Here is a 13,950-nt window from a genome sequence, read left to right as displayed (position 1 = left end):
CTCAGCCTCTCCTCATAACTCATGTGTTCCAGTCCCCTAATCATTTTTGTTGCCCTTCGCTGGACTCTCTCCAATTTATCCACATCGTTCTTGTAGTGTGGGGCACAAAACTGGACACAGTACTCCAGATGAGGCCTCACCAATGTCGAATAGGTCGAGTTGGCTGGACCCTTTTCTTTTCTCCAGCTGGCACAGGATGAGGAGGTCCCTCTGAGTGCAGCGTGGGTCCAGAAGTATCCCAAACCCCATGACAAAGGGTCTCCGTGAGGGGGCGCTTCCCGCAGTGCAAAGCTGTAGCCAACTCTGGGGTGGATCCACGGTGGCCATTATTTGCTAGTGACAGAGTATGGAAATGTCTTACTTATTTTGGCCCTCCATGGCTTCCCTTCTCCTGTTAAAGAGGCGTCCCCCCGGGCTCCCTCTGCCTGTGTGACTGGCCAGCAGGGGGTGGTGATAACTTTCTATCCACTTGTCAGACATGTGAGGGAACACTGTTGCTGGGGGGGCAGGTGTCTGTGTGGGGAGATTGCAGCGGGAGCTGAAGGGGCTTTGTGGTAGGGGAAGGCCTCTGGGTGGCTGGGCAGGGGGGACCCTAGTCAGGTAGGTGGGTTCTGGAGGGTTTGGGGTTTCGGGGTGTAGTTCTGATGTGCCCAGCCCTAAGGCTATGGGTCCTGGAGGTGGGTATCGCTGGGAGCCTGTTGGCTGCAGACCAGTGGGGGTGGGGGTCTGTTGGGCAGGTGGGGCAGGGGATTAGACGCTGCCTGGTGCTGTGCCAGGGGCTCTGTCTGGGATTGCCCAGCTGGCTCCTGGGACCATTGCCATGCCCAGTGCACAGAGCTGTGGTGGGGCGGTCCCTGGCGCAGGAGGAGGGGGTCCCAGGCAAATGGGCTGGCAGATCCTGGTGGAGGGCAGGTGGGGGTCCTAGGCAGGCAATGGGGAAATCCCAGGCAGGCAGTGAGGGACTATAAAATGACTCTACACAAACAGCCCCCCACCCCATTTCTCCTGCCATTTGCAGGAGCAAATCCAGCCATGGGGGAGCAAACAACCCAGGAATGAGAGTTTCCTAGCAGACAGGCATGGAGAGGTGTCAAGGTTCCTCCCCCACTCTGAACTCTAGGGTACAGATGTGGGGACCTGCATGAAAAACCTCCTAAGCTTATCTTTACCAGCTTAGGTCAAAACTTCCCCAAGGTACAAAATATTACACCCGTTATCCTTGGCTACCACCACCAAACTAATACTGGTTACTGGGGAAGAGCTGTTTGGACGCGTCCTTCCCCCCAAAATACTCCCCAAAACCTTGCACCCCACTTCCTGGACAAGGTTTGGTAAAAAGCCTCACCAATTTGCCTAGGTGACCACAGACCCAGACCCTTGGATCTTAAGAACAATGAACAATCCTCCCAACACTTGCACCCCCCCTTTCCTGGGAAATGTTGGATAAAAAGCCTCACCAATTTGCATAGGTGACCACAGACCCAAACCCTTGGATCTGAGAACAATGAAAAAGCATTCAGTGTTTTACAACTGAATGTAACTGAAGAGAGCACAGGAGCAGAATCGCACAGTGTCAAATATCTCCTGTTTGCACAAATAAAATGGGGGGTTAGGTCCAGCATAACGAACAGAAGCTTCCTACCCCTGGCCTTCTCTCAAACCCTGAGCCTTCTCCACCCAGACCAGAATGTGCTTGGGGTGTAAGAAGCAGGCTGCTGGGGTCAGAGCGGCTGGTCCAGGGTTACTGATCACACAGACCTTGAATGCTGGCTGGGGGAATCCAGACAAGGGAGCTCCAGCAGCAGAGCATTGAAACTCAGCCAGGATTACAGATGACACAACTCCTCACTGCTCCGGATTGCCCCGTGCATGGGACAATGGCCTCGGTTGCTGGTGAAAATCCTTGAGACCTGGAGAGTTGCTCCCCCCATCCCCATGTGCACTAACCACAATCTACCTTCTCTGCAGACTTGGTTTTTTGAGTCCCTCATTCCTGAAGTCACATGACCCCGATTCTTATTCTTATTTTTCACATTCTGCTTTTCTAGACTATTTAGAGTCTGTTGCTTCTGAATGATAGTTTCTAATTTACCAGTGTTCTCCACAGCCAGGGATTTTCCTACTCCCTCCCATTGCACTGGACTCACTAGGTTCCCTGGTATTTCAGAATGGCCACACTGGGACAGACCAAAGGTCCATCTAGCCCAGTGTCCTGTCTTCCGACAGTGACCAGCGCCAGGTGTCCCAGAGGGAATGAACAGAACAGGGAATCATGAAGTGATTCATCTCCTGTCACCCATTCACAGCTTATGACAAAGAGAAGTTAGGGACACCATCCCTGCCCATCCTGGCTAATAACCATTCACGGACCTGTCCTCAATAGATTTCTCATGGTGTTTTTTTTTTTTTTTTGTAACCCTGTTATAATCTTGTCCTTCACAACGTCCTCTGGCAAGGAGTTCCCCAGGTTGACTGTGCATTGTGTGAAGAAATACTTCCTTTTGTTTCTTATAAACCTGCTGCCTATTAATTTGATTGGGTGATTCCTAGTCCTTGCGTTATGAGAAGGAGTAAATGACACGTCCTTATTTACTTTCTCCACGGCAGTTTTGATTTTATAGACCTCTCTCATATCCCCCCTTTGTCTGTTTTCCAAGCTGAATAGTCTCGGTCTTTTTAATCTTTCCCCATACAGAAGAGTTTCATACCTGTAATCATTTGGGTTGCCCTTTTCTGAACCTTTTCCAATTCCAATATATCTTTTTTTGAGATGGGGCAACCACATCTGCAGGCAGTATTCGAGATGTGGGTGTACCATGGGTTTATATAGAGGCGATAGGATATTTTCTGTCTTCTTATCTATCCATTTCAGAATGATTCCCAACATTCTCTTTGCTTTTTGACTGCCGTGGCACACTGAGTTGATGTTTTCAGAGAACTGTGCCCAGTGACTCCAAGATCCCTCTGTTGAGTGGAAACAGCTCATTTAGAGCCCATCATTTTATATGTGTAGTTGGGATTATGTTTTCCAATGGGCTGCAATATGGTGCTATCCTGCTATCCTGTTCCCATTCTCATAAAAGAAGAAGAGCATCCAAATGCGTGTTTACCTTCATTCCCTCAGCGGTCCTCATGGGAATCCCTGATCGGTTCCAAAGTGTATTAAAACCTTTCTTAAAGGGTTACCTCCTGGTGGTTATCAGGTCCTGTGAGTTTGTAGCCCAGAAAGACCCCCCTCAGTCAGCTCAAACTCAGCTGTTTATCCCCCAAAAGTCTGTCGTCTTCAGTCTCCTGAATGAGGGTGACTCCCTTTCTGCGTTGGGTAAAGCTTCAAAAGGTGGAGCTCTGCATAACCAGCCTTGAGATCTGGCATTCATCACCCCGTAGCGATACCAGCTTGCACAGGAAACCCATCCCGCAGCCCTTCCTGGTATCATGTGGCGCATCTCGGCATCATAGTCTGTGAAGAATTCATGCTTTCAAGGGCTGGCTTAGATATACAGTTAACAGTCATAATTAGGGCAAGAGTTTGCAGGCAATGAAAAGAGAGTAATTGACAAACGTGAGCAATATCTAATCCTTTAAAGCCTGAAAGTGCCTTGGGGGGAGGGGACAGGAGCCGGCTGTGTGGGGGCGGTGGGGCTCAGATACTGGGCATTGAGAGCCTAGAGCCAGCTGTGCGCTGGAGAGACGGGGCATGAACCAGCTGTGTACAGGGGAGATGAGCAGGGGAGAGGTGCTGTGGACACAGCCGCGAGCAGCTGTGAGTGCCGTCCTCTCTGCAGCATGATGAGAGAGCCTGGCATCCCACTGCCGATCCCAGACTTGTATGAGGAGGGAAGAAATTGGCATCAAGTCTCAACCGCAGCCAGCCTGTGCCCTGGGGAGGAGACGGGTGTCTCCAGGGAGAAATCTGGGGGATTGTGACCCTGCATGCCCCACCCACCCTCTGATCAGCAATTCCGGATATTAACGGTGATTCCACAAACAAAGAGTAATTTTGGGAAAAAATGCAGTCCTAGCGACAATTTCTGGAAAACACTGGCCCTGGTTGTAACATTAAATCCGATAGTCTCAAGATCTAGGCCTGTGTTGATCAGATCTGCCACTCTGCCTTCACGGAGTTCACTCTGCTGGTGGGTTCTACCCCTTCCCCCATTCTGTGTCTGCCTTGTCTATTTAGATTGTAACTTCTTCAGGGCACGGGCCATCAACGCTTCTCGGTTTGTACTGTGCCTAGCAAAATGAGGACCCACTGTTAGTTGGCCCTTAGGCACTAAGGTAATGAATATGATTTATAATAATCATCTCCTGGCACTTTGAGCCAAGGAAGCTGGCCTTGGGACGTTACTACTTAAAAGTGAGCTGGGCTTAAAAGCATGGAATATTCTTTGTGACAAGTATCCCACAAATTCCACTGACCTCCCTTGTTTTCTTTGCCTTGAGCAGGGTTTCCAGTTTCCAGAACTGATGTGATCTCGCAGCTGGAACGAGGGGAGGAGCCGTGGGTCCCAGACCTTCATGGCTCTAAGAAAAAAGTGCTCCCGAGAGCTGCCTGCATAGGTGAGGCATTGGTTAAACCAACCCCAAAACTGTCGGTGAATACAGGAAACATTTGGGATGCCCTACAAAGACCTTGTGAGCTCTCCAAGTTCAGGATTGTTCCCTGCAGATGTAGAATCGTTAGGCAGAGGTCACTCATGGCTTCCCACCTATCCTGACTGACAACTGGCAGCAGGTCCCTCCCCAATCTCGATGTCCCCTGAGATTTCTTCTGACATACGGACCCAGAACTGATCCCTTCCTTTCTTTCCTCTGGGGAAGGTTGAAGGGAAAATCAGCTCCTGATAAGTTTGATCTGTCCTGTACACATTTTGGTTCCTTCATCCCTTTTTCCATTCTTCTCTCTGAGATTTGCTTTCTCTCTGGCGCAGGCAGAGACTTACGTCTGGATTCTCTCGGTCTCCCGTCAGGTGTTGGGATGGTGAGTGAAAACGAGGAGGAACCCCAGCAGGAAGATGCTGAGCGAGTAGAAGCCCATGGGATGTTGTCAGGAAGGTCCAAAGGGAATGATTCTGGGAGCTGTGCACGCCCAGAAAAAACAAAAGCCTGTGAGAGTCAGCAGAGGCCAGAGGAAAACTTCGGTAGCCAGTCAGACCTTATTACACGTGAGAGAATGAACTTGGAAGGAACACGCTACACATGCCTCGAGTGTGGGAAAAGCTTCAAAGGGAGCTCGGACCTTCTCACACATCAGAGAATCCACACGGGTGAGAAACCTTACGGATGCTGTGTGTGTGGGAAATGCTGCAAGCGGAGCTCGCATCTCATTGCACATAAGAGAATCCACATAGATGACAAACCTTATGGCTGCCCTGAGTGTGGGAAACACTTCAAGCAGAGCTCACACCTTATTACACACTGGAAAATCCACATGGGTGAGAAACCTTACGGATGCCCTGAGTGTGGGAAACTCAGGATGCCCTGAGTGTGAGAGGCCCTACACATGCTCTCAGTGCGGGAAAAGCTTCAATCAGAGCTCTACCCTAATCACACATCAGAGAACGCACACAGGAGAGACCCCCTACATGTGCTCTGAGTGCGGGAAAAGCTTTAATCGGAGCTCTGTACTGACCACACATAGAAGAATCCACACAGGTGAGAAGCCTTATGGATGCTCTGAGTGTGGGAAACGCTTCAATCGGAGCTCATACCTTATCATACATCGGCGAATCCATACGGGTGAGAAACCTTATGGATGCCGTGAGTGTGGCAAACACTTCAATCAAAACTCAGCCCTTACCACACATCAGCGAATCCACACAGGAGAGAGGCCCTACACGTGCTCTGAGTGTGGGAGAAGCTTCAATCAGCGCTCAACCCTTATTAGACATCAGAAAATCCACAAGGGAGTGATCTGTAACAAATGCCTTGACTAGGGCTGGCCAAAGGTATTTTTTTCTTTTAAATCACATTTGCTAATTCCCACTTAGTGATCTGTGCCCCATCTTCACCGTGGTTACTCAGCTCCCCCAGATGAGTTGCCTGCTCCTGCCTTTTGCAGCTCACCCTTCTTTGGGGTCAATCCTGTGATGTTTTCTATCAACTCCTTTCCTTTTGGGTCAAAGGAGCGTGTGTCCCTCCAGCCAGGAATGTTCATCAGCTCCAGGTGGGGGAGAGAGGTTTGTCCCCAACAAGCTACACTGAGGCAAAAACTACCCGTTCCTTACATCCACTAGGACTGTACATGGCGTTGGCTGCTCAAGTTAGTGATCTTGGTGTTAAAAGACAATTACAGTTGTCGTGCAGATGCAGCCGAGGTGCAGTGGTTGGCATTAGCTTTCCCCTTGACCTGACCTAAACTCCATCACATGTCCTAGTCTAAACAAAGCCTGAGCATCACAGTTATACTGTTCCCCCATTTAAAAACAATTGTTAGTCATCAAGTTCCCCCACCAGGATCATATTGTTTCATTCCCAGTTGTCACAGTTCAGAGCGCTGTTGCTTCACGTTTTCCTGAAAGCAGATATTTTTCCTCCCGTTTTCCTCCCTTAAAATATATTGAAGTATAACAAAGAGCAGGAATAGGGAAGGGATAGGGAAAAATGTCTTTTCCCCTCTGTAACAACAGAAGAACATAGGGTAAATCAGAGGGATTCTCCATCACCATCTCTATCCCCCTGTTCTTCAATTGGTAAGGTCAATATTTCCCGAAGGGGCTGGGAAGAGGATTCTCTAGTAAATGATTTGGAACTAAGCAAAAGACCCATTCATTTGCCTCCCAAAGCAGTTGTGGCCCATGCCCTGCAGGAGGTTGCTCCTGAAGATCTTCCCTTCCTAATCAGGTGCATGTTGCCTCTTATTTGGGAAATGCAATCCCTTCCTAGGTAGAGATGGGAAAAATGGAAGTGACATTTCTGTTCAGCTCACTCCTGGGAGATGCTGTAAATGTGTAGGAAATGACATCCATGAGGAATGTGATAGAGCTGCAGAAAGACACCCATTTTGAGTAGATACCTGACATATGGTGTCTTAGAGGGATTCTAAGCCGCACCTGAATTTAGTCCCTTATTTAAATCTGTTGCACCAGATTAAAGAAACAAAAGGGCATATTTGGGGGAGTTCTACCTCAGTATCGCTACTCGTATGTTGTGTGGTTGGTGAAGAATTCTACGCCAGAGCCGTGTAAAATTGCTACAACTAAGGTCAAAGATTTGAGAAGAACTCAGGTAGAAATGAGAGGTACGAGTGGTTGATTTTCACCCCAGAGATGGACGCTATGGTGACCTGTGGCCAAGGTAAACTGTTTTTAGAATTGCTCACACTTCTAAAGGATGCCATGATGAAACTGGGAACAACTGTCTTTTACCATTTGGATCCCAAGTTTCCTGAAGCACAGAGAGAAACAGCTGATTCCTTCAGAGCCATGCCATGCCTATGGGTCCCAAACTGGCTGCCTTGCTGGACAAGATGCACTTCTGTGTTGGTTAAATGATGGTAGCCAATGAGGGAATGTAACAGATTCCAAGTTCAGACTGCAGGATACATGAATGCTGAGTCCAGAGTCTGTGGTTTGGTCTCTTAGTTTTGCTCTTGAGTCTAATGCATGTGTCTCACTGTTCCGCCTCCTGCTACTCTGAAAGATTAGAAAGTGTGAAAGTAGAGCACAGGTGGTTTTTCTCATGATGCAGCCTTCCCCCGTAGTGTGAGACCCCTTCCACCCACACTTCTGGGAGAAGACCCAGGGAGAAATGAACCCTCAGAAATGGAAGGCTCCTAGGTTATGGTCGAATGTGACTTCACACAGAGCTCACTGGGTGAAAATGGGAATTAAGAGAAAACTGCCCTAAAGGTTTATAGTTTGTAATCTTTGAAGAAATTGTTACCAGCAACAAGGAAATTGCACATGAAGTTTATTAGTGTAAGGTAAGAGGCAGATTCTGTGATCACTTTCAGTGTTACAGTATAATTCAGGTTTTCTTCTAGCCCCCTCCTACAAAATAGCAAATGGTGGCTAATCCTGCAATAAAAACCTGACTCCAAAGGAATCAGGTTTGGGGGAAAATGTGAGAGAAATAGCATGTACGAGAATAGAGACCCAGTATAGACTGGAATGATTTCTATTTCAAATGGAATTTATTTGGTAAATTTTAAAATAAATCTTCTGTTGGGAGGAAAACTACTTGAGAGAAGATGTGGAACCTTTTCCCCAGTGAGAGGGAAAGAGCCAGAGAGTTCCCCAGGGCTCTTGTTCGCAAAGCAAAGATGTCACATTAGGCAGGAGATGTCAAGATCTACAATGGTGATGGGCGAGTGATGGGAGCTTTTCTGGGTGGTTGTTGTTTGGTTGGTTTTTTTCCATGTAATTTTTGTTTTGTTTTTGCAACTAGTTATTTTTATTGCTGCTGAGCCCCCTTGTCCTTTTGAGCACAGCTCTTTAACTCTCAGGTCTGGCTCTGGAAACCTCAGAACCTGCTTTGCGTTTTTTTTTTCATGTTTGCTATCTTTGGAGTTCGCACATCCACACGACATGCGGTTCACAGCAACGGATACTTTGAGAAACCTGCTGGGTGAAGCAGGCCTTTTCCAAACTGACATTGGCCCAAATTCTGCCTCAATTCAGCTGGATTGGGACACGTCTGTGTCAAAGGAGTGGTTCACACCTGATTTGCCCAGAGACCTCAGAGGAGGGGTAGTTAGATATAGGATAAGTAGGAATTGACAACAATGAAGTTAAATATAAAGGTGAAAGACCCTCACCTTGCAGATCAACAAGCCTGTTCTGTTCTTTCCCTCCAATGCATCTGGCACTGGTCGCTCTCAGGTAGCACACTGGGCTTGACGGACCATTGGTCCTACCCAGTCTATGACCTGTCGTGCGTTCTTATGGAAGTCCTCTGCGGGCTTGTCTACACGGGCAAGTTTCTGCACAGGAAAGCAGCTTTCTGCGGTGTAACTCCCGAGGTGCGCACGCAGATTTCGTGATGCATGATAGGAAGGGGCCATGACAGGGACACACTGCCGTGCGGGGTCAAAATGAAGGAGCTGTGACATGCCTACCACAAGGTGCAGGAGGCAAACTGCTGCTCCATATTGGGGGCTAACTAACCCCAGCATCACGGCAAGAATCTACCTAGCAGCTGGAGAAAAAATATGAATGAGAGTCAAAGACACCTCCACGTGGCCTGTCTCTTCCCCAATCTCAACACCTGGAAGATTGTCTGGAAGACTCAGAATTTGAACTGCAGAGATTGGTCTCAGGCTGAGAGGGAATTCAGTCTGTGTATTAAGAACTCAACATGGCCTGGAGCAAGCAGTGAGTGAGAAAAGCTGTTTGATCCAATTCTTGCTTAGTATATTCAAATTAGAGTTTAGACTGGGAGTCTGTTTTCATTTGTTATGTAACCACTCTTGACCTCTGTGACCAATACTTATACTCAGTTAAAATCTAACTTTCTGGAGTTAATAAACTTATTTTACTATTTTATACTTACTCCTGAGTTTGTCCAAAGTGCTTGGGAAAGTTGCTCACATGACAAAGGCTGGTGCATGTCCCCTTTATTTTTGATGAAGTGGCGAACTAATTAATGAGCTTACACTTTTCAAGAGAAGGACTGAGACGATCGCATTCTGACCTTTTACTGACACTTCTTTAATAACTAAAAAAAAAGAACAGGAGGACTTGTGGCACCTTAGAGGCTAACCGATTTATTTGAGCACTGTCCAGTTTTGGGCCCCACACTTCAAGAAGGATGTGGATAAATTGGAGAGAGTCCAGCAAAGGGCAACAAAAATGATTAGGGGACTGGAACACATGAGTTATGAGGAGAGGCTGAGGGAGCTGGGATTGTTTAGTCTACGGAAGAGAAGAATGAAGGGGGATTTGATAGCTGCTTTTAACTACCTGAAAGGTGGACCCAAAGAGGATGGATCTAGACTATTCTCAGTGATAGCAGATGACAGGACAAGGAGGAATGGTCTCAAGTTGCAGTGGGGGAGATTTAGGTTGGATATTAGGAAAAACCTTTTCACTAGGAGGGTGGTGAAACACTGGAATGCATTACCTAGGGAAGTGGTGGAATCCCCTTTCTTAGAAGTTTCTAAGGTCAGGCTTGAGAAAGCCCTGGCTGGGATGATTTAGTTGGGGATTGGTCCTCCTCTGGGCAGGGCGTTGGACTAGATACCTCCTGAGGTCCCTTCCAACCCCGATATCCTAGGATTCTATGATCATTTGGCCAACAACATGCAGCAAAGCACCCAACTCAGTTGCATGAATGCTCTATAAACCACTCCTCAATTATACAGAGACACCAGCATATCTCCCCAGCTCTCAGCCTTGCACCTCAGAAATGTACCATCTTACACGGCTCACGGCCTTCTCTTGAAAAGTGTAAGCTCATTAATTAGTTCGCCACTTCATCAAAAATAAAGGGGACATGCACCAGCCTTTGTCATGTGAGCAACTTTCCCAAGCACTTTGGACAAACTGCCTCCCAGAGCCTCTACCCCTCACCCCCTCCCACACCCTAACCCCCTGCCCCAGCCCAGAGCCCACACCACACATCCAATACCCTCCCAGAGCCTGCCCCCACACCTGCTCCTGCACCCCAACCCCCTGCCCCAGCCCAGACCCCACACCCTTCATTCCCTCCTGCACCCCAACACCCTGCCGCAACCCACAGCCCACACCCAAACTCCCTCCCAGAGCCCAACCTCTTTCCCTCTGCCTCCCATACCCAAACTCCCAGAGCCTTAGGCAGATGTGGGGGGAGGTGAACGGGGAGGCAGGACTTGGTCCCATTCTGGAAACCACCAAAAATTGTAGAAACCTGCCGCCCCTGTCCAGCCCAACCTTCTGCAGGTGCCCCTCAGGCCCCACCCGTGCAGGGTTTGAAGCTTGCATTGCTTAAATTCCAGGACGCTGGGGGACTTCAGCTCCCCTTTGTCCAGCGGGAACCTTCAGCCCACTCCCAACCAGATTCTTGTCCATGGCATGACTGTCGGGGGGCTGGGCCCCTCTTTGTCTTTTCTCTCTGGGACAGGCCAGGGTACCTAGAACTGGGGTATCTGAGCACCCAGGACCTTCTATGGAGATGCCCTTCCCCTTCCCCTTCTGTGGTCCCATCTGTCATTGACTCCAGCCTGTTTTCTATCCATCATCAGCACCATCCCAAGCCAGCTGCACCCGCCTCAAAAAGACAGTGTCCCCTGATGGGTGTAAATCATAGAATCATAGAATATCCTCATTTACACATTTCTTTGGCAGTCATGACAGGAGACAAAGGGTTTCTATTCCCAACTTGAAGGCAAGGAGTGCATTAGGGGCAACTCCAAGGGAAAGACTATTGATGGAGATCTCAATCTAAATTCTACACGAGTTTTGTTATCTTCCCTTTTGGTTCTATCCCTGGAAATTCCCCCAGACTAGTCTGCTGAAAGATAAAATCATCTAAATCTGCCTCCAAAGAACCTGACCGGCTGAAGCAGGAGGAGACCTGAGAGATGGCCACTTTCAAATCAAAAGGGAACGCTGAGACCTGCCTGTTGCCACACCCGCCCCCACCCGTCCCGAGGAGAAGGAGGCGCCGACCTGTCGTGTGCGATCTAATGAGCAGGGAAAGAATCTGGGAATTACCTTCTGTAAAAACTCATCCTTTTGTTCCTCAAACACCTGTGGAAATAGCTGATTCAAGAAGTGGTTGACAGAGGGATGGTCCGCGTCTCTCAGCAGCTCCTTGGGTCACCAGCCGTTGTCAACCAAGCCAGTTGGCAGACTGACGGCAGGGCAAGAATGCTGACGCCCAACACTCTTTGCTGTTGGCCTCCGTGACATCACAATCAGCTTGTGCATAAACACACACAGACCCCACCCAGAGAGACACACCCCCACTGAGCAACTCCCCACTCTCCCTCCCAGCACTTCCTGCCCATCCCAGAACAGCTGTTTCATGGAATTGAGGATGCTCCGGGAGGGTCGGTTCGGGGCAGGGACATGGCACACTTGGGGCACTGCATGGGACTCTTCTCTCCTCAGTGCAGGGCTCAGCACTTGTCCTTGCTGAACCTCATCAGATTTCTTTTGGCCCAATCCTGTAATTTGTCTGAATCACTCTGAACCCTATCCCGACCCTCCAGCGTATCTCCCTCTCCCCCCAGCTTAGTGTCATCTGCGAACTTGCTGAGGGTGCAATCCATCCCGTCCTCCTGATCATGCACGAAGATGGTGAAGAAAACCGGCCCCAGAGTGACCCGTGGGGAAGCGGGGGAGGGGGTGGAGGAGAGGAGGCAGACGGTGAGTGGCAGGGACCCCACAGAGGGGGGTGCAGTGGAGGAGAGGGGGAAATCATCCAGGCAGCGGTGGGCAGTGTGGGCTGGGAGAAGGGGCGAGACAGATACAGGAAGAGATGGAGCACAGGCGGGGCACTGGGGCCCAGGCACCCGGGGCCTGGTCATTGTTGGCACCAAGAGAGGAGAGGAGAGGAGACGGAGACGGAGACGGAGACGGAGACGGAGACAGAGACAGAGTATGTGTGATGGCCAACGCACTCGAGGAGAGACAGAGAAAAACATGGTAGGATAGCAAGCAACTCACCTCCTGGAGTCATCTGTGATGAAGCGGGACTTCATGTTTCCTCTGAATTGTGTGGGGGTGCCTCAGTTTCCCCTATGCAGTTCTTACGGATCTAGGGGGTGGGGTAAGGGTGTATGATCGTTGCAGAGCTCTGGAGGGCAGGTGTGTGCAGGGGTCTGGACACAGAGAATGGCCGACACCCTCTTTCCTGGCACCTGATGCCCTGGGCCCTTCCCCCCTGCGAGGTGACAGCTAAAGGGTTGGAGAACAAAGGAATCGGGTGCCCTCCTGGCCGGGGACAGGGACAAAGCCCAGAGGAGGAGGGGCTGGGGGGAGTTTCAGTTGGGGGCTGGCTGGAGACATGGAGTGAAGGGCAGACAGGGTTGTCTGGCTCACTGCCCCCCCCCAAAATGGACCCGGCTGAGGGGTCCTGTTCTCTGCACCTACAAGCTCTGTGTCAGACCATGTCCCTGTCGTCTAATAAACCTCTGTTTTCCTGGCTGGCTGAGAGTCCCGTCTGACTGCGGAGTTGGGGGGCAGGACCCTCTGCCCCCCCAGGACCCCGCCTGGGCGGACTGGCTGTGGGAAGCGCAGGGAGGGGCAGAGGAGGCTGAAGGCTCCGAGGTCAGAGCCAGGAAGGTGGAGCCGGGGGAGCTGTGTGTCCTGCAGACAGGCTGCTCCCCGAGAGGAGACTTCCCCAGAGTCCTGCCTGGCTTCCTGGGGAGCAGTCCCAGAGCATCGCCCGGGGACCCCGGGACATCCTCCTCCTCGATGAAACCTTCTGCCGTGTGACGTGCTGTGTGTGTCGTGTTGCGTGTGTCGTGTGACGTGTTGTGTGTGTGACTTGTGTGTTGTTTTGTGTGTGTGAGATGTGTTTATGTGTGCGTGTTGTGGTCCGTGTTGAGTGTGTGTGTGTGCCATGTTGTATACCGTGTTGTGTGCATGTGACGGTGTGTGCCGTTTTGTGTGCATGTTGTGTGTGTCGGTGTCATGTGTTGTGTGAGATTTTTGTGTCTCGTGTTGTGTGCCGTTTTGTGTGTCGTGTGTCGGTATCGTGTGTCGTGTTGTGTGTGGGTGTGTGATATTTTGTGTGCGAAGTTTTGTGCATCGTGTTGTGTGTGTGTGTCACGTGTGCCGTTTTGTGTGTCATGTGAGGTGTTGTGTGTCTTATTGTGTGTGTGTGTCGGTGTCGTGTGTGATTTCTTTGTCACGTTGTCTGCTGTTTTGTGCGTCATCAAGTGTGTGTGTGTGTATGTGTCGGTGTCGTGTGTTGTGTGTGATTTTTGTGTGTCTTGTTGTGTGCTGTTTTGTGTGTCAGTTTATTTGTGTGTCATGTTGTTTGTGTCTTTCGGTGTCCTGTGTTGTGTGTGTGTGAGAG

General features: G+C 49.8%; 1 protein-coding gene across 1 annotated transcript in view; it reads left to right on the top strand.

The window, feature by feature from the left end:
* Positions 1-5,354: 5,354 nt before the first annotated feature.
* LOC140904567 (uncharacterized) overlaps positions 5,355-13,950 on the top strand; it is a 708,751-nt gene continuing 700,155 nt past the window's right edge. The window contains 2 exon segments of the mRNA XM_078851059.1: positions 5,355-5,381; positions 5,517-5,912. Coding sequence (XP_078707185.1) covers positions 5,355-5,381; positions 5,517-5,912 — 423 coding nt within the window.

Source organism: Lepidochelys kempii, unplaced genomic scaffold (genome assembly GCF_965140285.1).
Source record: "Lepidochelys kempii isolate rLepKem1 unplaced genomic scaffold, rLepKem1.hap1 scaffold_29, whole genome shotgun sequence".
Taxonomy (NCBI): domain Eukaryota; kingdom Metazoa; phylum Chordata; order Testudines; family Cheloniidae; genus Lepidochelys; species Lepidochelys kempii.
This window is presented reverse-complemented; position numbering and strand designations above follow the sequence as displayed.